The sequence below is a fragment of the Helicoverpa armigera genome, chromosome 8 (assembly GCF_030705265.1).
Source record: "Helicoverpa armigera isolate CAAS_96S chromosome 8, ASM3070526v1, whole genome shotgun sequence".
NCBI lineage: Eukaryota > Metazoa > Arthropoda > Insecta > Lepidoptera > Noctuidae > Helicoverpa > Helicoverpa armigera.
The window spans coordinates 8,096,082-8,120,646 of record NC_087127.1 but is presented as its reverse complement, the minus strand read 5'-3'; the positions used below and the strand labels follow the sequence as shown (position 1 = coordinate 8,120,646).

The 24,565-nt window shown below is 35.6% G+C and overlaps 2 protein-coding genes and 1 long non-coding RNA gene across 3 annotated transcripts in view; 1 reads left to right on the top strand and 2 right to left on the bottom strand.

Annotated features, from left to right (window-relative positions):
• Window positions 1–2,144: 2,144 nt before the first annotated feature.
• LOC110374766 (protein singed wings 2) overlaps window positions 2,145–24,565 on the top strand; it is a 48,917-nt gene continuing 26,496 nt past the window's right edge. Inside the window, exons 1-3 of the mRNA XM_021332626.3 lie at window positions 2,145–2,320; window positions 7,643–7,844; window positions 18,833–18,992. Coding sequence (XP_021188301.3) covers window positions 2,314–2,320; window positions 7,643–7,844; window positions 18,833–18,992 — 369 coding nt within the window. The 5' untranslated portion in view covers window positions 2,145–2,313. The remainder of the gene's footprint in view (window positions 2,321–7,642; window positions 7,845–18,832; window positions 18,993–24,565) is intronic.
• On the bottom strand, window positions 12,507–13,861 carry LOC126055153 (uncharacterized). Its single transcript, XM_049843083.2, has 2 exons — window positions 13,601–13,861; window positions 12,507–13,276 (listed from the first exon to the last, which is right to left on the bottom strand). The coding sequence occupies exons 1-2, from the start codon at window positions 13,788–13,790 to the stop codon at window positions 12,507–12,509; spliced, it is 960 nt and encodes a 319-aa protein (XP_049699040.2). The 5' UTR covers window positions 13,791–13,861.
• On the bottom strand, window positions 16,937–17,789 carry LOC135117251 (uncharacterized). The gene is made up of 2 exons (XR_010276740.1): window positions 17,316–17,789; window positions 16,937–17,142 (listed from the first exon to the last, which is right to left on the bottom strand). It is a non-coding gene; the product is annotated as an uncharacterized LOC135117251 (long non-coding RNA).

Below are 24,565 nucleotides of genomic sequence, written 5' to 3'. Positions count from 1 at the left end.
TGGTGGTAGCACCACTTGTTAAAAATCAATTTCAGATGATTTTGAAAAATATTAGGTTCCTTCTGAGCTAAGCACAGTGTAGTAGTTTACATTATGATGCATTTCAAGCGACATGCGTATAAATTACAATACATTAGATTTATACATATTTAATGTATAAAAGTGCGATTTTTTTTTTTATTTGCGATAGTCATTTAGGTATGATATTTGAATCTTAAGATACTAATACAGACATGCAGTTAACTGTAACTTTTGCTTATTTAAAAAAAATCTTTCTAAATAGAATGTGTGCAGTTGCAGGTATCTGCAGACAAAATCCCTTTGCACCGAACGAACGAATCTCTTCACATTACGTAGGTACCTATGTAAAGAATCACTTTTCTCACCGCCGCCGTCGACGCTTTGGTCTCTTTTCATTTAATCTACCACTGTCACCTAAACTTCTATATTCGTGTAATAAAATAAGGAGTGGGACGAGTTCTTAAGTTAATACAAAGTGGATAGTCATGTTTTCATGAAAATGAGAAGTGTAATTTCTCTTCAGGAATGTTAAAAATAAATGAATAGTAAAAAACTAGAACAAGTTATTATAAATGCACGCAATCATTAGAAGACTTTTCTAACAGGTCCAAACACAAATATGATACGATTTTCCATCATGAAATTCAAGATCAGTTCGCCTGGACCGTATAGTCATCAGAACTACATAGGTACCTACATCTGCTAATTTTCATGGCGTTACGATTCTTGGAAGATGGTTAAATTAGTTACCTTATAATCCATTACATAGATACCCACAGGTCGACCTAATTTTAGTTAATAGGATGTACAAATACACAAAACAATGGGAAACAATGCGAATTCTAGGTACAAACCACAATAACAATAGGCCCCTGGATTAGTAATAATAATATGGGGACGAATTTTACTATAATAAGCGCAGCTGCAGATACCTGGTAAACAAATCCTTTTGTATCCCCTCTTTCGGTACCCAGAAATTGGTAGCCTTCTTGTACTATAACAAAAGAAGCAAAAAAACAATGCTATTGAACATTTTAGTATAATAAAAGTAATCACTTCTCCTACTTCGGTTGTCAGCCAGTCTCTGTTCGTCTCCTTCAGTCAAAAAAAGTACATACGTTAATTTTAATCTTCCCAAACAAAACCCTCACACTCAAACTCAAAAATGTTTGTTCAAATTAGGCTGACAAATCAGCCCTTTTTGAGACAGACCCTAAAACGCCCTTCACCCCTTTTTTTTTCCGACGTTAAAAATCATCAAATGACCCCTCCCGCTGTGGGTTAGCAGCGGTGAGGGAGTGTCAGACTCTTACTGACTAAAAACCGTCGTGTTCCGTCATAGGCCTTTTATGTACCAGGGCCGCGGTATCTCTTTTGAACAACCCGCAGCCCCGGCAACCTTGGCCCTGCTGGGCCCCGCTGGGGACGCCCTTCACCCCTAAGTTATTAAAAAAGATTATATAAAGTAATAAAAGTACCTACAGATAGCAAATGGAGATTATGTCAACCTACACCTTTTTTAGTCTGATGAAATGATACTATTTGCGTACCAACCAATAAATAACGCATATATACGTAATGTATGTAGAAAAGTATTACCAAGTTTAACGAGCAAGCAAAAGATTTCCTCAATATCAAGATTATTATCTGTACCGAAATAGTAAAGGTACACAAACACCTGTTAGAGTGATCTCGCTAATAAGATCGAGATATAAAGGTGTGATGTTTATCGTTTTCAGGCTTTCAGTCGTGGCCCGGTCGTCGGGCGCGCTTCACGGTTTTCAGGGATTGTGGAAAAGCGCGCGACTTTCCCCGCGGAACGTTATCAAAAAGTTTGAAGTATTCTGTGATAAGTGAACTTTAGATGGAAAACCTTAAAAATTATAAATGGTTGAATTTATGCAACGTATTCGGGTCTAGATAGAAATCTGTAATTTTGGAGTCAAAAGTGTACTTAGTTACTTGATATTTTGTATATCTTTTTATTTTGGGGAAAATGCATATTTTTCAGTAACGATAGATTTAATTGTTTCAAATTATATATATTCGACTAATTACAAAATTGATACGTACTAGATGCTTTTCTGATAGCAAGAACTTCTATTACAAAAATATTAAAGAAGCAATCAATAAATATAATACTGAAAGGCGCTAGGTGTGCATTAAAATAAAGCTAAATAAAAAAGTGAGTCTTTAAAAAACTTTCACATTATGTGGAACGAGAATGTGATGTTATGAGAGCAAATGCTTCTTAGTCAAAATAAATAATATATCAAAAGGAAGAGAACAAAAATGAAAGGTAAGTAATAGAAACAAAACACGGTATATCTTGTTTAATCTTATGGGATTTTGACCCTTCAAAGAGGCTTCTGTTTACGTCTTCCTGCTATCCTACTGATATAATAAGCTCGAAAGTTTGGAACATAAATCAAATCAAATCATTTATTCATGATTCAGGTACAAAAATAGGTCTGAAATATAATATGTTCATGCCGTGATCCGCCACACAGGGCATACAAATAGAAAAAGAAAAAAAATACAAACACAAATAATATTACACAATAACAAAACAAAAGAAATGAGGACCGAGTTTAATATTGCAAATTATTGCCTAGTTTTGGATGTATGAGTAAAATTGAGTATGAGAGAATGAGTAATATATCTTACTTCACAATGTAACATATATTATATGTCAGTTGTTGTCACTGCGGAAATTAGGTCCCTCGGGACGCGGGTGCAACCGCGGGCGGAAAAGCGCTGTTATCACTGGGTACGGGAAGCTTTGCGGGATGCGGGTGCAACCGCAAGAAGTAGGTACATAGCATGTCTTATAAACACATACTTATAAAGAAATTCGCAAGTCACTGAGCCTTGAAACCAGCTGCACTAATTAGCCTTGGGAGAAAAATACTTTTAATTTAATTGATAGTATGGACGGTCTATATTTTTTGTTGCCTAAATATTGACACAAGTGCATATTGATTTGGGGTCATTTCTTTTCGCGGAACTGGGTTTTAAAAATACGAGAGGCGTCGCGTTGCATTTAATGGATGTTGTTATACATATAAACTTTCCTTTTCGACCACTCTATCTATTAAAAAAACCCGCATGAAAATCGGTTGCGTAATTTTGAAGATTTATGCGTACAAAGAGACTGAAAAAGCGACTTTGTTTCGTATGTATGTAGTGAAGTGCAGATATGGTATTTTTCAAATATCATATTTGTCTTGCTTAAAAGGCGTACAGATTTCTTTGGCAGCAAAAGTTAAATTCATATGAATATGTAGTTATTGAACGATTTCTCTTTGACAGAGGCTTTTTTTTAATGCTTTAAATATAATATAAAACATATTAGGTAATAAAGTTACAAAACACTTTAACAAGTGGATGCTTTTAAGATCACAGAAAAAAGTCCCTGGTTACCTACTCTCGAATGATAATCCAATTTAGCTCGTTTAAAGGTTCGTAGAAAAGTCCAATTTTATTAGAATTTTTGAAAACGTTTTTACTGAAATTATATTAATTCGTATTTTGGTACGAAACATTTTTATTCCGATTTTAGAGATTTTTTTATGATGAATTGGTACGGATTTGCCGATGCCGATGACGAGAAAACTACGTTATAGATAAATTAGGTTTCAAACTTCTAAACAAAAGTAGTAGGTAATCCATTATCCCCTGTCTTGGAAGCTTTTTTTTTCTTCGATGTAATTGATGTTATTAATACCTACTCTGTAGATGATGAAGTCTATTATATAATTCCTTGAGGTTGTGAAAATAAAAATTGTCACTTTACAATGGGAATTAAAACCTAAACAGAAACTTCCATTGATAAGGGCCCCACTGACTAACAGCTCGCTCTCTTTATTTAGCAAAAATTTAAGTCATACAAGCATAGGTTACCTATGTGAAAAAAATCCAATACTACCAAGTTAAGCGATATTATATTATGGAACTAACGTAGTTTTTAAAATAAGGTCAATTGGATTATGAAGTTAATTAAGACCCCGTAAATACTTACCTCGTTTAAGGGCTGATTTTTCAATAATCAGTTATCTTTTATCTGAGGAATAAATATGGCGGTTTGACATAATATTTTGTATACGAAAGCTGTTAAAACGTTAAACAAATTCTTTACATAAAAAGTAATCTGGCGATTGAACAATTGCCCTTCACTTAAAAAAAATAGATAAATATGTAACTTACTTATCAAATGGCCGGGATTTGATAGAGATGTGTCATGCTGAAAGTCACTTGCTTTTAGTTTTCATTGTACCAAAAAGTTTCCACTCGATGCTGTCGACACGGGGCCAATATTTGTCACCAAACTTAATACATTAGTAGCCTTCTTTCTACCTTATCGTACAATCAGCACGTTTGTATCCAAAGCCTCTAAGTTTATCGCATGTTTCCTCGACATTCGGTTCAAAGTAGCAAGTTAATGGCTTTTTGAGTAAATGCAAGTTTGCACTTAGCAGTATATTCAAACAACTTGGAACAGTTTAACCCGCTTAACTTCACCATCAACCCTATTATACTCGACTCAAAAAAAGGTTTTTAGGTTGTGGCTATTTTTATCTATTATACTGCTGTGTTCCTGGTTTTGATGTGTCTGGTAATCCCAATCAGTATGTCGTCGTGCAAAAGCAACGACATCAAACCTTTGATTAACTAAACCAACATACCAGGAATAATAAATGAAGTGCGATTTTCTCGTTATATGCCGCATCGGGATCAAAGCACATTTGAATACTAAGAAACTAGTTAATTAATTACAAGTCTTCAATATGCTATCTTGTTTGCATTGAGTCTTATCTTTTTGGTATACTTTGATTGGCTGGAATGGTAACATATTTAATTATTTATATTCGTACATCATTCCGTCCTCCGTGATTGGTACTGCTTGTATGGGTACTATCAGTCAGCCAATATGGCCGCTCCAAGGCAAAGGAGTATTATCGTATTCAATATTTTGATTTTAGAAACAACGATTGGCTCCACAATAACACTTAATTTACAACATAATGACTAGGAATCGTTACTATACACATATCTTGGTATTTCAAAACTATTGTGTTGTACCTATTATGTTTATGTTACGCTATTTTCAGTACAGTGTTAATCACGGATAAGTTCATGATTGTTATGAAGGTCGGCAAGTATGATTCCTGTAAATTGGTCTGTCACGAACAAAATGTTTAGATAAAACATTGACATCTCGGCATGTGTTAATAAAATACCTTAAATAGCAACCCAAAGGAGGATATAGTGAGTTCATGTGCATGAAGTCAAGCCACTGTTATGTACCTACCTATTCATTCATCCTCCGAGCCTTTTTTCCCAATTATATTGGGGTCGGTTTCTAGTCTAACCGGATGTAGCTGAGTACCTATGTACTTATACAAAAAATATTTTCTTTGTATATCAGTATGTACTTAGTTCTTGCAGATCTTTTCTAACTATAAAAGGAGTAAGTTTTCTCCTCTAATCTCCTAATCTAGATTCTTTTATAACTAATGCATGAGAATATAATTGAATATCAGGTCAAATAAGTATGTATATAATGTAGGTATTCCTATGCAGTTGAGAGTTGTGTTATTTTATTTTGTATCGATATTTGAAGTTGCTTCTGAAGTTTGGTAAGTACAACAACATGACGTGTATTAAATTTCTTCGTTGCCGAGCGGAAGGAAGAGGTTGTAAGAAAATTTGAATTTCAGTTTGTAAAGCATTGATTTCAGTATAAATATTGACAGTTCAAAACTGGCGTGATAGCGTGGTTTCTTCTAAAACTTTGAAAGTGACACAGTTTGTAGCAAAATTAATTAAGACCAATTATAAGGAAATTGAAATGTAAACATAATATTTTAGAACATATTACTGAGAGTAAATCATGACTTTGCATAAGATTTTGTGACCTTCGTCAAACCAATTAGGCACTTACAGGGATTCAATTAAGCTCAAAGCTGTGTACACCGTATTAATTCTATGGAACGCAATAACCTGATGACGTATCCGGGTAAGAACATTACAGTGCTGCAAATCATTGTGAAGGTAATGTAGATGAAAGATATTCCAAGTCTTAATTCCTTTGAGTGCTCTTCGAAGCATTATGGGAATTAAAAAGAAACGATTTTTTGAAACGCAATGAAGAGGTGCGCCGACTTTCATTTAAACGATCGAATGCGATTACAGTGTAGTGGAATGGAAATTTGAACAGTGAGTCAGATAATTTGGGAACAATAAAGGACTATTTTATTGGCGCAGTGTGCATATACTTACTGACCAATGGATTCTAGTTATGTAAACATCTAAAAACTTTTCCGCATTAAGTAGCTATCAAAGCTGGTATTATTCTACCTCATCATCATCTCCCGAGCCTTTCCACAACTATGTTGGGGTCGGCTTCCAGTCTAACCGGATTCAGCTGAGTACCAATGTTCAACCTAGTTACCCAAGCAACCCGATACCCCTTGGTTAGACTGGCGTCAGACTTGCTGGTTTCTGACTACCCATAGAGACTGCCAAGGACGTTCAATGACGGCTGGGACCTCGTGCCATTCGAAACACAGTCATTGGTGTCCAAAGACTATAAATTGGTGTCCAAGACATACCTACTTAGAAAGTACATACAAACTTAGAAAAGTTGCATTGGTACTTGCCTGACCTGGAATCGAACCCGCGCCCTCATACTCTTATTATGCTATCTATACTCTTTATACTTACCACCTGACGGAATGCATTGGAACCAAATGGATCATCACCACATGCTCTATTGCTTCTAACCGTAGCACCCCAAATAGAAACATGAATTCCTTGTTGATGAACAATATGCTCTGTGTCTATAGTCAAAGAGTTGTTATTGCATTATTGCAAATTGTATTGGAGTATCGCATTGAAAGCGGAACGAGATATCTGCTCTATACTACATGAGCTGACCTAGTAATAAGTGGTCATACATTGTCCACGATACCGGTAAATAGATTACCAATCATCGTATTCGTTCACGGAAATGAAACTACACACAAATTGTTCCCCAAAATTGAGCTTTGACATATGTAGCTGCATACCTGAGTATTATTTCAAATGTCGAGAATTCAGTAACTCAATAAACACGGGACTAAAACCTGTTTTATTAATTCTTACATCCTTCAAATAAATAAAAATAATATATTTCTCAAAACAATAGTTTTCTAATTTAGTATTTTACGGTCATTGTATGTATATATTTCTCTTTCTTTACAATTGAAAAGCGTGGTCGGCTGGTGACAGAAATAGGTTAAAATGTCGCTGTCTAAAATATAATGTAGGCAGTAATAGGTTTTACATTGTTCTATGCTGGGTATTTGTAAAATTAGAAATGAAAAGCAAATCTTTTCATAGACGTTCAAAAGAAAATAATATTGAATTATCCAAAAGTGAAAAAATAGTAGGTACTAAGTGCGTGTTAAGTATGAATGTACGCATGGGTTCCTCTTATCTTAATTGCAATCGGCACTATACGTTATACGATTTATGCTAACTACCTAGCACCCATGTGTCCCATGCATCTTTCAAACATACTCGACCTACAATTGCCTATTTCCCGGCCTTTGCACTAAAGTACTATTTTTGTTCCCAGGTATCCCAGAAGCTTTAACCCTTCTGAGCGTGGTGACGATGGTAACGCCAGGGTTTCAGTTCCGCAGTAGGAACGTATCAGATGCTTCTATGAGCAAGCCTTGCTCTCTCGGGGAGTACGCAACGCGAGCGCAGTGCGTGCAGTCTCAGTACAGCTTGATATGCAAAGATGGCATCGCCAGCTATTGGATACGAGGAATAAAGTAAGTAAGCAGAAACACTTAATTTGAATTTACAGTTCTTGTCAAAGGACTTTAGCGGTTTAAAGCTAGTTATTAGTGACTGCGCAACAGTGAAATACAATTGCGCGAGGTATTAAATGGTGGACTTCTGAGTTGCCAATTATTTCTTGTAACTTCTCATTTTCAACAGGAACTTGAGTGATGACTAGATGACTTTTTAAATATAAGTAATTGTCGTATCATGGGTGTGCTATGACTTGCTTCATTAGCCCAAAACTTTTAGGGAAAATAGGCGTGCCGATCTGTGAAATATTTTACACAATTAAATTGATGTTCATTGTTGATCATAAATTGCGATGGCAGTTCTAGTAGGAACTTTGGCTCGTGTACCAAGAAAATGTTTTCGGTATTTTGATCTAGGTTTCACACGTAAAGTTAACAAAGTGTCGTTTATCGTTCTATTATTAATTTTCGAGTATTTTATTTATCTATCATGCTGTGTTTAGGCGTCACACATCCACAGCTTTTACCGACAGGCATTATCTTACTTGTCAAGTTGTCATAACATAAGTTGTAACACCATTAGCATTTTGATATAGGTACCAGGTATATAACGTTGCATTAGCGATCAAAATTATGAACTCTCGTTCAGCATTTGTCTTATCCAAAACTGTAAAATGTGTGGATGGGACAACTTCGCATTTAATTCCAGTTTCATGAATTAAAGTTCCACCCACGCAATCAACGCTGTATAAACTGTAATTAAAACTGCTCAGCTTTAATTTTAACTTTCAGGTATCATATTTATGGATACAAAAACTTTTATGGTAAAAATGTATCGAAGTAAATTGTGTCAATCTATGGTTTCAGTAAAAGGAGGTCAATCGATATTCTATGACAATAGAAGTAACCCCTTAATCCATCAAAAGTTTACTTAGATACCTTTGGGCTTGTAATACTTTAGGAATATAAGCTGTAATAAAAATATTAAAGTTTTACTTGGGTCCCTTTTTTTGAACGAATTGAAGTCGCTATCAAAAATATAATAAACGAATTTTCTATCGCGAAAAATAGAAAATCAAACGAACTTACCTGTAAGTGACGTTCGATGACTATTAAACGATGTGATTCGCCCTTCGAGATTACACTTATTTACTTGTAGTAGCACGGATATGTGCTGCCATCTTACACTACTTTAGAGCAACCATATTTAAAAAAATAATTATGCGCGCTCTAATGTGGGTATCTCATACACGTTTGCCCCTTTGGCCATCGTTAGCCACTATTTCGTGAAAATTTGGGAAGGATCTAAAGGTATTTTGATCAGGGACAGGGAGGGAGTGTAATCTCTTCGGGCGAATCACATCGTTTAATAGTCATCGAACGTCACTTACAGGTAAGTTCGTTTGATTTTCTATTAAACTTCAGTGATTCGCCCTTCGAGATTACACTTATTTACTTGTAGATGTTTAAAGTCTCACGAAATAGGTAAAAAGAGAGGAAACGTTTGGATAGAAAAGTGATAGGAACTACAAAATACATAATCAGATAATGTATTATTGTAATTTAAAAACTTATTTATCAGCATGTAAAGGAAAACAAAGTCATCTTCATTATACGTCGTTGACCGAGGCCATCCTACAAATAGAACGAGCAAAGACATCAGAGGTATCTGCGATCACTTCTCTATTGTAGAACTTTGCGAAGGTTTCAGATCTACCGGTCCAACCTGCGGTTCTTTTTATTATATCTAAGCTCACTCCGAACCTATTGGCGGCAGACGTTGCTGCATGTCTTGTGCTATGTGCACAAAAAATAGACGTGTCTATGCCACTTTCACGAAGGGTGACCTTGATCCAACGACTTAAAGATTGTGAAGTTACATTATTAAACGGTTTCTTAAAACTAATCAATAAGGAATCACAGTTAGATTTTCTCTTTGTTGCTGATACACTTAAATAATGTTCTAAAGTCCTAGCAGGACATATGGAAGGTCTTTCATCGAAATAAGGAAGAATCAATGTTGGCGGCGTACGATTCACCGCCGAGGTTTTGATTTGATCTGTGATGTTAATTACGAACTTTTCATTGTATTTTTAATGTTAGACAATTTAATTAACGACAATGTCTGTACCCGATGTGCAGTTATTAAGGCCAAAAGTGTTGTCAATTTCTTGGACAGTCTCTCAAACGAAAGGTCTGAATTAGGGTACCAAGCACTTAAGTAATCTAAGACAATAGCCGGATCCCATGTAAAAGTATATCTTGGTTGTGGGGTTCGCAATTTGTATACTCCCTTCATAAACCTCGTTACTTGAGGGTCATTCATAATCACTGCATTTAACACAAGTGACAGTGCTGCTTTATTACTATTAATTGAACCATATTTTTGACCCTCTTGAAAAAGAATAACAAAAAAATCTAACACATGAGTAACAGATACATCAAATAAATTCAAATTCCTATCTTGACAGAAGGCGAACCAACGTCTAAAACAAGTATTATACTGTCTAAGTGTACTCTCTGCTAATGACGCTAACATGACGTCGGCAGCAGCAGAAGGAGAACCCTGCCTCAGGAACGCCTGCCTGATAATACTCCGGCAACCAGGGTAAGACTCTCTTGAAGCTTGTGTTCGCGACTGTAAGGGGATGACAACAATTTTGTATTAGATTTTAATTCAATAGGCTCGGTAATCAACAGCTTCCTAAAAGTGGGTACCAAGGCTGCGTTGGCCAGAGAGGAACCACAACAATACCTTCAGCTTTATCAAAATGATTTTTGTAAAACTTTTATTATTAAGCAAAATGGGGGAAATGCATAGAAAAAATAATTAGACCAGGTCAAAGTAAATGCATCCACCTTATATGCTTCGGGATCTTTGTGCCAAGAAACAAATTTCGAACATTTCTTATTCAATCGACTTGCAAACAAATCAATCTCAGGCTGGTTAAATTTTTTGCATATAAAACGATAAGCGTCGTCGGCGAGTTCCCATTCGACGTCAGCATGTATGCGACGAGATTCCGCGTCCGCGATATAGTTGTCACGAGAACTAATATAAGAAGCAAAACATATAAGCCTCGCTCTTCACACCACTGCCAAATCTTGCGACTGATTGAATTGAGATGGGGATATCGTATACCACCCATCCTATTGATATAAGAAATAGCAGTAGAGTTGTCAATCCGTAAAAGAATCTCACAATTGCTAACATTTTTGGCAAAAATTTGTAATCCAAAAAATGCTGCTTTCAGCTCTAAATAATTAATATGTTTTGTCAACTCTTCGCTAGACCATTGCCCGCTGGCGGTTCTACCAGAGCAATTCACACCCCAACCAGTTCGAGACGCGTCTGAGTATATTTCCAACTTGTAGTCACCAGATCGGATAGGGCTAGCGCAATGATCAATGTTACGTAACCACCAGTCAAATTCTTCACGTAAGGGCATAGGTAAATTAATGTATTGATTGTAATCATCATTTTGTTTCAAACTCAGATACTTAATTCTTTCAAACTTCTTTGTATAAAGCCAGCCATACTGCGATGCTGGACAAATCGATATTAGCAATCCTATCATATGAGCGAAGTTACGTAACTTGCACCGTTTTAAACTAGAAAAATGCATGAGCTCATCCTTGATCTTTTGTTTCTTTTCTAGAGGAATGCTTATTGTACAATTTTGTGAATCAAACAGAAAACCTAGAAAGATAGCAGTTTGACTGGGTGTACTTACACTCTTTTTTATATTTATTGTAAAACCTAGTGATTGCAACAAGTTTTGAGTAATTTCATAATTTCGTTTACAGTCACTACTAGTATTTCCGAATAACAACAAATCATCCAAATAAATGACAGACAATAGCCCCTGATTACGCAGAAATTCCATTACGGGCGCATGATTTTTGTAAAAACATAGGGTGCTATATTAAGACCAAATGGTAAAACTTGAAATTCATATAGCTTTCCTAACCAATAAAAACGCAAATACTTTCTAGATTCGCAATGAACACTAATTGAAAAATATGCATCTTTAAGGTCAATTGAACACATGTAAGCATGCTTAGACATGAGCCTCATTGCAGTTCTGTAATCTTCAAGTTTAAAATGTGGCGCGGTAATAAACTTATTTAATGATTTTAAATTTAAAATAAATCTATTGGTTCCATTGCTCTTCTTGACAAGAAAGATATTTGATAAAAATTGACCATCACATGGTTCACATAGACTAATGGCGCCAATACTTAAAAGATTCTCAATTTCTTTAGTCATGGCTAACTCATCTGCATTGGATTTGGGAGTGTTTTGTGGATAAATGCTAGACTGAAAGATATCATTTGAAACAGGAATTCGCAAACCATTAACCCAGGATAAGACTACTGGATCATTCGTGATGTGTAACCAATTATAATAGAAATATTTCAATCTACCAGCCTGTACATTAGTGCCGTTCACCTCGGCTAGCGGCGCGAGGGCCGGCTCTGCTGACGTGGAGCACGACGGTCCGTCGCACGGCGCGTTGATGGCTGCTGCTTGCGCCCACCAGCCGTCGGGTTCGGTCTCGCTGGCGCGCGGCGAGGCTGTGACTGCGGCGGTGGCGGGCCCTCCAGTTTAAAGCCCTTGGAGTTGATCCTTTCGGTTGCAAATTTTGGGTGGTAACTTCGGCTTAGCAGCCGAAGATTTTAACTCGGAACCTGTTTTATAATAGCTTTCATAGATTTTAAATTATCTTGAAGATCAGTACCAAATAACATGTGATCACGTTTAAGGTCCTTAACACTATCTTTGATCTCTTTGTTAAGGCACGACAGCAAAAAATTCCTTCTAGTTTGTGTCTCATCATAATGTGCATGACACAAGAGTCTACCGGCATCACTAAGGCATTTTAACATCTGACACTTGAACGTCTCGTCGATGGAAGTAGTTGTCAAAACAGACGTGATTGTATTTGCCAAACTTGTTATGACAACAGACAAAATCTTCTGTTTATCAATCAGAATATCGTCTCTCTTCAAGGCACTTTCATTCACCGCCGCTCTTATTTCAGGATTAAGTGTCGGAGCCTGAGCAACTCTAAGATTATCAGGTACATTATAGGCCTTCAATATCTCATTTTTAGTTTGATCCTTAATACCATTAACTAATATATCAGACCAGCGGCTAGCAATGTCTTTGTGAACATTCACACCGAACTTCTCTTCCCTCACAGGCTCTTCTCCGAGTAAACACAAAATATCAGGTTGTAGGTCTAATTCCTGTATACCTTCCGTAGGCGCATTTTCTAGCGGCGGCGGTATATTTGGCGTGGACGTGGCCACGGGTATAACAACAGAAGTAGGATCAGGTGCGGGAGCAAAAGTTGCCGTCGGTGCGGGCACGGATATACTATTGGTAGCCGAGACGTTTGAATGTGAAGTTTGATTTAATGTAAAATTTACTTCATAAGGGGCTCCTGAAACAATAGTAACAAATTCATGATACAAACTCACGGTTTGTACTCTAGAATTAGGTAGTTATCCGTGTCATCCACATAACTGTAAACATAACTCACGACATAGCCTCCCGGACTATGTTCTAGAGTTTCTGTGCTACCACATATACAGCGATTAACCTTACAGGTTAAACTGAAGTATACTATTGGTTGGTATTAGCCTTGCAGACTAAACTCATAGCACTAGACGGTAAACAAAAAAAAAACGATTTGTTTGAAAAGTAGGTCAAGGTCACGCTGTCGAAGAGTGTCGTTCGAAATTTAAATATCCATGTATGTACAAACCTCCGTTTTGTGGAGTCTCCTGCGGCGACCCGGGGTATTCGTTATCCGAATATCGATCACGTTCTAAACTTGAAATGGATGCACTGCGGTAACTCCTTTGTTTACGGCGAACTCGAGACATCTTTTTCTCGTATTTTCTGATTTTTCGAGCCAAATACTCTTCTTCGTCGTGGTGTTTTCGTTTTCCCATGATTTAAACACAAAAAACCCACTAAAATATCCAAATAACTAATAACGATAAAAAAATACGTGCGCGATGGCAGCCACACAAAACGTGTATGAGATACCCACATTAGAGCGCGCATAATTATTTTTTTAAATATGGTTGCTCTAAAGTAGTGTAAGATGGCAGCACATATCCGTGCTACTACAAGTAAATAAGTGTAATCTCGAAGGGCGAATCACTGAAGTTTAATATCATTGTGGTCTTAAATAATTGTTTTTATTAATTTTGTTTTTAAAATTAAAATTTTCAATAGCTGTTTATATTATGATTGTTAAAGTTTGAAATAGTCTGAAATAACTCCAATATGAAATCAAGTGGAATTCATCGAAAGGCAGTATTATTTATTAATCTGGGATAACGTACTAATATTCATATTATTGTGAAGAGGAAAAGTTACTTTGGAGTTAGTTTGTATTTGTATGTAGGCGGTGATATGGAGTTATTGAACCGTCAACCGTCAAACAAATCTTTCACAGTAGATCCTTAAGGGTTGAAAAAGATAAGCATTCAGACGAAGTCGGGGGTAAAGCGCTAGTATAATATAATATAGTATTCCACGTTCTTCTCAAAATAATCTAAATATATAGTAAAATGGATGTCTGTGTTTGCATTGGGTTATACTTGTGTATTGGTAGGTGCCTCACCCTTGCACTTTCCGAGAGTATTAAAAAAAGGTCCCGACGAATTGAGAACCTCCTCCTTTTTTTGAAGTCAGTTATAAATAAAATCTGTTGCCAGTTGCTCACTATTGAATTTATTAGGTACCTAGATCATATCGTGTCATATCCTGGGCCTAATTAATAACATTAAAAAAGAAGTTATAAAATTACAACCCTAATATTTTGTTGGAAGGTTTAACTTGATTTTAGTAGAAAATGTATGTTGTTCACAAATTAGAACTTTCGTCAGCATTTGCACAGAGTTTAAAATCGTTTTTATAATTGTTAGAGTAAACGTTAATTAGAGAAGTGGCAACTGTGGTTTTGCAAGCGGGGTGTTTGGCTGTTTCTGTTTCTACCAGCTTCCGAAATAAAATTGTGAATTTTGCGTTTGTTTCATTAATGTTTAATTAACCCTGTTTTACCTTGCGGTTTATTCTATGGCGAATTTCGTCTGTGGAGTATTCCACAGAGATGGCAGACACATGTAGAGAATTCATTTGTTTTCTTTCACTATAAGGGAAACTACATACCTAATCATATTCGTCTAGTACCTTTGTGACGTCATGGCCTCCGGTACTTGTGACGTCATGCAACTGCAGTTTGTCTATAGAAATATATTATGTTACTCGCTGTTTTCCCGCGGTTTCATGTTTTGTCCCGCTCGGGAACTCCTGCTCGTACCTGGATAAAATTTAATATAGTCTAATGATGTTATTTGGGGATAGTCTAGCTTTACAACAGTGAATGAATTTTTCAAATCGATTCAGTAGTTTTGGAGCCTTGTTTTCTTTTTTTTTTCTTATTATAGATATCTTTGTACCTATTGAATAACTCGATTCTAATTGGCATAAGATTAATCATACTAAACATAAGACAATCGAGCCGAATCGTTGACCACTGATGAGTGAGACCACAAAGCTTATTTTAAAGATTAGTTCAGTGGTTCCATGAAAATGATGTTAACGATGGATTAACCGCGGATTTTAATGTGGTTTATATATATGTGGTTAATCCGCGGTTTGTTCTATGTATTTACGAAAATATATTCGCATATAAATTGCTATTGTACCTTTTGGTGGTCTGTTAAATTACATGTATTTTATTTGAAGGATAAAATGCGTTTAACAACGTATTTTGCCCCAGGTAGGTCCCAGGTACATTTAAATTTTATTAAAAACTGTAGCTGCTCGCGCCAGCACCAAAAATAGTACAGCAAAAATTTGCGCACAATGTTTCATTTTTTTAAAACCTTGTTCTGAAAATTACAAACGCAACAAAAAAAGGATAATCCAATTTTTCGCAGTCGGTTTCCAGAAATTCAGGTTGGTGCATAATAAAGTCTAAGTCAACTTTGCTATATAAAAGTATATAAAAGTGGTGCATACCTATGTAGTTGATAGCAAAAACTAAACGTAATTCTGAGCCTTATTTAATATTGTATGATCGTGGATCTTGTAGGTGTGTATTTATTATTTATTTTCAAATTTTTGTACACACACGTAATAAAGAAAGAAGACAGCAAGCGCGACGGTTGAGAATATGAATGTCGTAGGCGTTAGGCTTTTTAGTTAGACTTTAGATCTAGATGTGCGAAATATATTTAAAACAACCTAAAAAAACTCATGTTTTTAAGCCCTTAGAACTATCTCGTGCTATATCATAATTTTCTTGGTACAGCTTAACTTACTATAACTTGGTTTCAAGTTGGAAATTGCATTGCGTGCAAAACTTGGAGCAAACATTTTTGAGTTTACGAGAATAAGATAGAACACAGATATTTTTTATACATCTTAATATGTTTGGATAAAATTATATACCGCATTTCGTGATTCCTAAACATAGTCCCTCTTATTATAAAAACTGCCGTAAGTAGTGGTTTAAACCAGACTGAAGACGTCTTGGTTTGTTACGGTACTTACGATAATCTTTACATCCTTATTACAAAACGTAGACTAAGAGAAGACTGCTTAGTACTTCGATTTGTCTATGGTTCAAATAATATCCACAGATTATAAGCAACAAATATTTAAATCATTCGCTCAATCGTTCCGAATTCTATGCGCCGTTCCTTTTTACATTATTTTGTTAAGTCTATTTTGAGGAAAAATAAATAACTATGATAATAAAAAAAATATCTCTGCAGTTGAAAATATTACTTTTTATTATTTAAAGGTAATTTTATATTTCTAGTATCTTTTAACGATATACATGATCCAATTATTCTCTTTTAAACAACTATCGAGTTTGCGCGTATAACGGAACGTCAGCGCGCGTATCCGAGTTATGTTTTGTTTTTAGGTTAGAAATAATTTGGATTATTTTCATCCCGATTTAAATGATTAAATAAGACGTTGTGCATCTAATTAGAACCTCTTCAAAATTAAGTGCACAATAACTTACACAAAGAATATCTTGTGCATTAAATTACCAAAAGAAAATGAAACAACATAAAAGTAGAAAATTATATTTTATTCCGATGTCTATTTATACAGTCAAATGCACTGATACATGTTGGACACTGTTCTTCATCACACAAACTTGTTCCCTTTCTCATCTAGGCATTTTTGTACATTTTAGCAAGCTTCCAGTCTTTTACAAACATTGCATATTACTGGCAGAGATACGGCGTGCAAAACGCCAAAATAGTCTTGAATCTGAAAATAAACAGTAGACTGTATGATAATCTGATATATTTTCGGAGTTTCATCAAAATCTATGTGGTAGTTTATGCGTGGAACATAAACAAACATCCATAATAAAAACTTTGACTCGTATACAATTAATTAGGATGTTTTGGCAACCTACTTGCACTGTAAAGGCTACTTACTTTATGGCGAGCCCAGTTGAGCATCATAGGATCATCCTGGATTATCATCATGCATTCAATTGACTATTATTTCGAAAAACGTAAATCGATATTTATATCGAAAATTGTCGTCAGGTAATTTGAAGAGATTTTGTCGATGACGCATTCTGTTGGGTCCCCGGACACTCTCAATAGTATTCTAACACATCCAAGTATTCCAAATCACACATATTTATATCCACTTTCGTTTTTTTCATCACAAAACAAATAACCTCAAAAGTAAATAATGTCGGAATTTGACGTTTGTCGACTAAGTACTGCAGTTAAACTAGGGGGCTCGATGGTTTATGTTTTGTACTACAGATAGTAATAGGACTTGCGATAAACTGCGTTTTGTAATAACGTTTTTTCAAGGTCGTACTTAAAGGTGGATTAAAGGTAGTACAAAAGCCGATACTTATTTGATACCGCGTTTTATAATAAGAGGGAGTAGGTATAGTCGTGCAATACCTGTGTTTGTAAGATATCGTACTCTGATGTTTAAAATCGTATAACATGAAATAATATAGATATCATTCCCGAAATACAAGATTTAACTGCTTTCATTGGGTTAATTTTTCTATATTATTTTTTTAAATTACTTTGGGGAATATGTACCTACTTTGAACTACATTTTAATGGTATCCGAGTAACAAATACACTAGTTGGTACAAAAATGTAAACCCTAACACGATTTGTTTCTTACTGTCTGACCTGAACATAGAAATATCCTCATTTCCTCCAGTATCGCTTTAATATTTATTTCGAATTCTCTTGAGAATTTCATGAAAAATCAAGTACGTACGTACACAAGGACGATTCTAAGTAGTTTTATCTTTATTTTTAACTTAATTATATCTTTCATCTTCTATGTGTATAGAAAACATAGGTTATATTTTTACTGTATATCGGTTTGTATATTGCAAAATTTGAAAAAATATACGTACCTACTTAGGTCATTATGTTCGTGGAGGGTAACTAAGGGGTGTATTCTATAGGGTGGGTCAGCTAATTCTGTAAACAATGTCTAAATAGGTATATCAGTCCGTGCCAAAATATAATCATTTTATGTAAATAGGAGTGATACTCGAAAAGGTTTACAAAGGTGTTCCCACACACAACGGTACAATGCTTACCTTCCTATAAATTCTTCACCTTCAATGGCAGAATATTAAAGTATATAAAACTGAAGAGTTTCTTTGCTGTTTTGCTTGAATGCGCTAATCTCAGAAACTACTGAACTACGTTAGATATAGCTCATTTATCGAAGAAGGCTTTAAGCTACTTTTTATCCGGTTATGTGGCGTAGTTTTCAAAGTACGCTGATTTTCACATCTGATTACCCAACAAAAATGTAACTTTATGCCAAAAATAATGTAAATTAAGGTTCGTTAAGAATTCCTGTAAGGTTCAAATTGCGCGCACTAATTTTAGTGTTAAACACTCTAAGCATGTAGTGATACCCTGTTACCAAAGACTAAACTTTATGATTGCTACAGACGCGACATCACATCTCTGCAGCTGGTGAATTGGCCGGGAGAGTGCTTAAACGTCGCCCGCCTTCAGTACCACTACCCTGAGCTGGTCTTCTTAGAATTCATCAATTCTACCACTTTGAAGAGCTTTAAAGGACACTTCAGCGCTGTGAACAAGATTGAGGCAAGTATCTGTTATTGCGGATTTTGACAAAAGTAGCTTTAGAATACTCAAATCTAATCAAATCATTTATTTCTTTGCAAACAAGGGTTGTAAGTACATAGATGTTACAATAAAATAATTTTTTTCCATATTTAATAATAATGTTTCATCATTATTTGTATTGAAGAAGGAAAATAGACTGAAAGCGACAAATCGTGATAATAATATAACTTGTCAGATATCGAATCACGTAATACGCTTGAAGATCACATGTATTAATAAAATATATGTACCTATATTATATATACATGTATTTTATACTTATGTACGCTTTGTGATTGTTTGGCAGATATTTGTCGAAACGTATGTGATTCGTGATGACGCCTAACGTTATAATTTACTCCACATTAAAAACCTTAAACTGGGATATAAGTTAAGGAGTTTTCCTAAGGCTCCATGCCCATTGACAGTGCACACGAAAGGGTATTTTTAGAGGACAAGAAAAAAATAAAACCAAGAAAAGAGTGGGCAGATCAAAAGGTTAAATTTCAATGTTGACGAATTATAGTTAAATTTACGATTATAGTATATGTTTAGATTTTTTTGTCTACCAGTTTTCGCCAACCAATTCACTTATCTAGTTTCCTGACGAAACTACTGTCCTGCAAAGATAAAAAAGTAGCCTGTATTTTATTCTTATTATCAAGCTTCACCGTCTAGCAAATCCGTTCAGCCGTTTTTATGCACGAGAGTTACGTTAAGAATACAAACTGACAGTTGGCCAGCCTATTCAGATTATAATTTTCTTCCATAAACACTAAGTTTGAGCTAGAGATATCAAATAGTTATGTTGTGTTAACGCTCGAGTTACCGGTAGTTAAGTTAGGCTGCCCTGAGCCTTAAGTAATAACTAGTACAAAACATGTTTTTGTAAAGGCTGAGTGGTGACCAAGTGGGTAGAGCACCAACCTCTCAAGAATGAGCGCGCGGTTTCGATTCAGGTCAGGCAAGTACCAGTGCAACTTTTCTAAGATTGTATGTACTTTCTAAGTATGTCTTGGACACCAATGACTGTGTTTCGGATGACACGTTAGACTGTAGGTCCCGGCTGCCATTGCACTACAGTAGGTTTATGAAATTGAAACATGTATTTTAGAAAGCTTTATACAACTACAAAAATATGTACTTAACTTGAATAGGCTTACTAACATTTATTTAAAGTCCTATCCTTCAAATTTTATCGCAGCTTGATAATACATAAGTACGTTATGTGATAACAACAAAATATGGAACAAGCCTATTACAAGTTTAATATAAAAAGTGTTTCTCTTATCAGCGAGATTATGATTACTTACTGTTACTGATATGTTTGAGCTTCTGAACTGCACCAATAGTGTAAAAATACATGGTGAATACTATTCGTTTAAGTACAGACAATAGATCAACCTACCTTATTGTCTTTCTTCAACCGATTTGCAACCTTATCCCTTTAGAGGAAAGCTAATTTTCGATTGGTAAAATTTTACAGATTCGTTTTTTTAGAAAACTCCATATAGGTTCAATAGTTAACCGGTGTATTTGGATAATAGACATAAACTACACTTTTGTATCAGGGGGAGTCCGACAGATTTGAAATCACACTCAGGATCACATCAACATTCTAATTTTGAGTTTCTAAGGGTTCTATTTTCCCGTGTCGACGGCGCGCGTTGTTCCACGCGCTCCTCAAAGAGATGTCAGCAACCCCAGCGGGGCCCAGCAAGGCCAAGGCCTGCCGGGGCTGCGGGTTGTTCGAAAGAGATACCGCGGCCCTTTTACATAAAAGGCCTATGACGGAACACGACGGTTTTTAGTCAGTAAGTCTCTGACACTCCCTCACCGCTGCTAACCCACAGCGGGAGGGGTCATTTGATGATTTTTGACTTCGAAAAAAAAAGGGTTCTATTTTTCTGGTTGTCTTTATAACATGGCGTAATTTTGTATTGGCTTATAGGTTCAACGTTGGTAATAAAATAAAAATGTTAGAGACGAGAGCAAAATGTTTACCACAAATTGTACTCCTAAGCTGGAGCTTTGGGGATAAAGAAAAATAAGAATTCAAAGAGTTATTCCGTACCTACTTCTGTACTATAAAGTGTGTTTCTATCTATAGCTGTTTGTCTGTCTGTGTGCGTACATGTATGTTTCATTAGCTATTTTTAGAAATTGTATCTTAAATCCCGAACGATAAAGTTCAAAGTTATATTTTATCGAAACGTATATTAATAGCAATGAAGAGTTTAGTCATTGATCAGTAATGAAAAAATATTATTTTCAAGGTTATATATTTACAAGGCAAATAATGGCCTTATTTAGTTTTAAATGAATCTAAAATATATGTATTTGTGGAGTGAATTTGTTTATTATTTTTTAGGCATTTAAAAGAAGGGTGGTCCACTTGATATTACCTTCAGTATAATCGCATTAAGGATTTTTTGCAAAGGTACAAAGTTTCCAACTAGTTCGATGAAAAATGCAATTTCAATCGACTTAATAAATATCTATGTTCGTTTCCAATAATATACCAGCAACGATGGTTTAATTAAGAGATAGAGCTCTTCTCTACCCTTTCAAATGTTTTTTCTAAATCCGTTTATTCGTTTTACGGAGAAAGCGCCAATGAATTCAATTTACTAGTTAAGATATATCTGGTTTTAACTGGAAAACAATACAGGTTTGTAAGAACCTTGAAATGGGTTCATGAGTCATTTCAATTTGGACTTGCTGACTGCTACCAGGAACGTTCTAGGAATTTGCTAGCATAGACTTGACGACCTCGATGGCGCAATGGTCACCATGCCGGACCGCCGAACCTGAGGTCCCGGGTTCGATTCCCGGTTCGGTCGACATTTGTGTGATGAGCATGCTTGTTGGCCGTGGTCTGGGAGTTATGATATGTATTTATAAATATGTATATATGTAGTCTATCAGTTGTGTTAGCACCCATAACACAAGTTAATTAATAACTTACCATGGGGCTAACCGACCGTGTGTAAAAAAAGGTGTACCGACATTATTATAGAGTGTTTAAAGAGCATTCTTGTTCTGAGAAAAGGCTGCACAAAATAGCCTTGTTTCTATCTTCGCCGATGTATGAATATACTACTTATATACATGTACATATACATATGAACTAGTAGCATTAGCGATTAATGCTGATGTTTTAAGATATCACAGTTTCATATTTTGAAATGATTGTTAATTAACTCTTCACCATACTATAAAGTATTAAAAGTATATAACTATTCATAAATATTTATTGATTCGTGGAACTTAATTCATTGGCTTTATATCTTCTTTTTTTGCAATCAAATTAATACGCAGTAAGCCCGCCGTAGGCTTGTTCCCACTTGCTCTACAAATTCGTTCCCAAAACGGGTCCAAAACAATACTTTAAAAATAATAAAAACCTTCTCCCGAGCTCCAAAATATAAGAAAATATTTTGCTTCCGATACACAAAATCTTTTGAAGCCATGTGGAAGGAATATATGAAAACTTTGCTAACAGAAAACGGTGGGTTTGGAGTAAATAGGAACAAGCCGCGCCGTAAATGATGCGTAAATGCATGGCATGACGCATGAGGGGCAATGGCCGATAAAGAATGTGCAACAATCTGCCGGGCGGTGCATAATAAAAATCTTAATTCGTATTTTGGTACGTATTCGCTCTTTATGCTTTTAACTTTCATTATAGTTTATTAATTGAATCTTTAAAATACATTTAAATACAAACTTACTATTCTACTTCTAATACTATATTTACAAACTATAAAATACTATAAAAATACTGTATGACTGAATGGCTTGGCCCTTACGTACTGGCTACTACTGAGCGATGCTGAGCGTACGCTTACAAAGATAATATGCAATTATGAACTCAAACAGCAAAATACAAGAAAAACGGCTGCGATGGTACGGACATGTAAACAGGAGACCACCTGAATACATCGGCAATGCGACACTCAATCTCGATATACCCGGTCAAAGGTGCAGAGGCAGGCCAAAACTGCGGTGGTTGAGTGTCGTAAAGAGGGATATCTGCGAACTCGAAGAGGAAGATGTCCAGGATAGAGCGCAGTGGAAGAAGAAGATACGGAAAGCGGACCCCGTCACAAGTCGGGATAAACGCTAAGAAGAAGAAGAAGACAGCACCAACTTGTGTGATGGGATGAGGGCATGATGAGAGTTAAGGAACCTACAACTCTGTCCAAAACAAGTTCTTAATTTAATCAAGTGTCAATATTTGATAGGTACGCTAGTAAATACACAAACGATCTGAATAAAATTGATGTATCTGTTTGTATAATCAGACAGAATACTAGTTTTATTGAATACGTGTGATTGTTTACAGCAAAAACTTTTTTTATCTATTCTCGCTCGACCAATGAACCTTTGAAACTGCATAACGTTGATAATATCGAAATGCATTTAGAAAGTACGTGAATTTCCTCTGTGGAAATAAACGTTCTCAAAACACTTTTTTGTTCAGTGTTTACTTCACAAACAATTTTTTGAAAAAAAAAAAAACTGTCGTTTATGTTGCTTTAGTTTTCATTTGGGTCTAATGATATGCACATCTGCCCAACACGTGGGTAGGTATGTGGATCCACTGGAACTCAAAATTGGACAGAATAAACAGCTCGCAATACGACTGTTTAGCCATGACGATGTGACTCACATACCGTTCATCTTCATTGCGAAATGAACTACAATTAACTGTGTACATGGTCCAATTTTGATTGTAGCCAAAATTATGAAGTAGATACATACGTGAGAAGTAGGATGCAGTATATCACATGTTGCTTGTCTTTTGTTTTTATTTCAACGAGGTATCAAAATAAACCTACCAGACTACTTACGCTTAAAAGAAAAAAAAAACACAATAAGGTTCCTTAGAATTTATAATTATGTAAGTACTAGCTTTTGCCCGCGGCTTCGCTCGCGTTAAGAAGTATACAAACTTTCATCCCCTATTTTATCCCCTTAGGGATGGAATTTATCAAAATCCTTTCTTAAGGGTTGCCTACGCCATAGTAGCTTTATGCATGCAAAGTCTCAGTCCGATCGGTTTTGACAAAGTTTCATACAAACTTTCATCCCCTATTTTATCCCCTTGGGGGTAGAATTGATCAAAATCCTTTCTTAGCGGATGCCTACGTCATAACATCTACCTGCATGCCAAATTTCAGCCCGATCCGTCCAGTGGTTTCAGCTGTGCGTTGATAGATCACTATGTCAGTCAGTCAGTCAGTCAGTCAGTCACCTTTGAGTTTTATATATTTAGATTGTAGTAGTAGTAGTAGTGTAGTAATTATGTAGGTACTTGTTTCGATACCTCTATAGATATATCTACATCGCCGTAACCTATATGAAATAGTTTTTTCTTCAGAATATTTTTCTGAGGGAAATGAACATTCGTTTCCCTGGAGATGATAGTCTTGTATTTACTGGTAATAAGTTTCTTACATAAATATGATAAAAATATACTTGATGTGTAAGCGAGTTTTGTTAAGAAATAGGTAGGCTGAGTTTCTGAACCCTTTGCTACTGTCCCT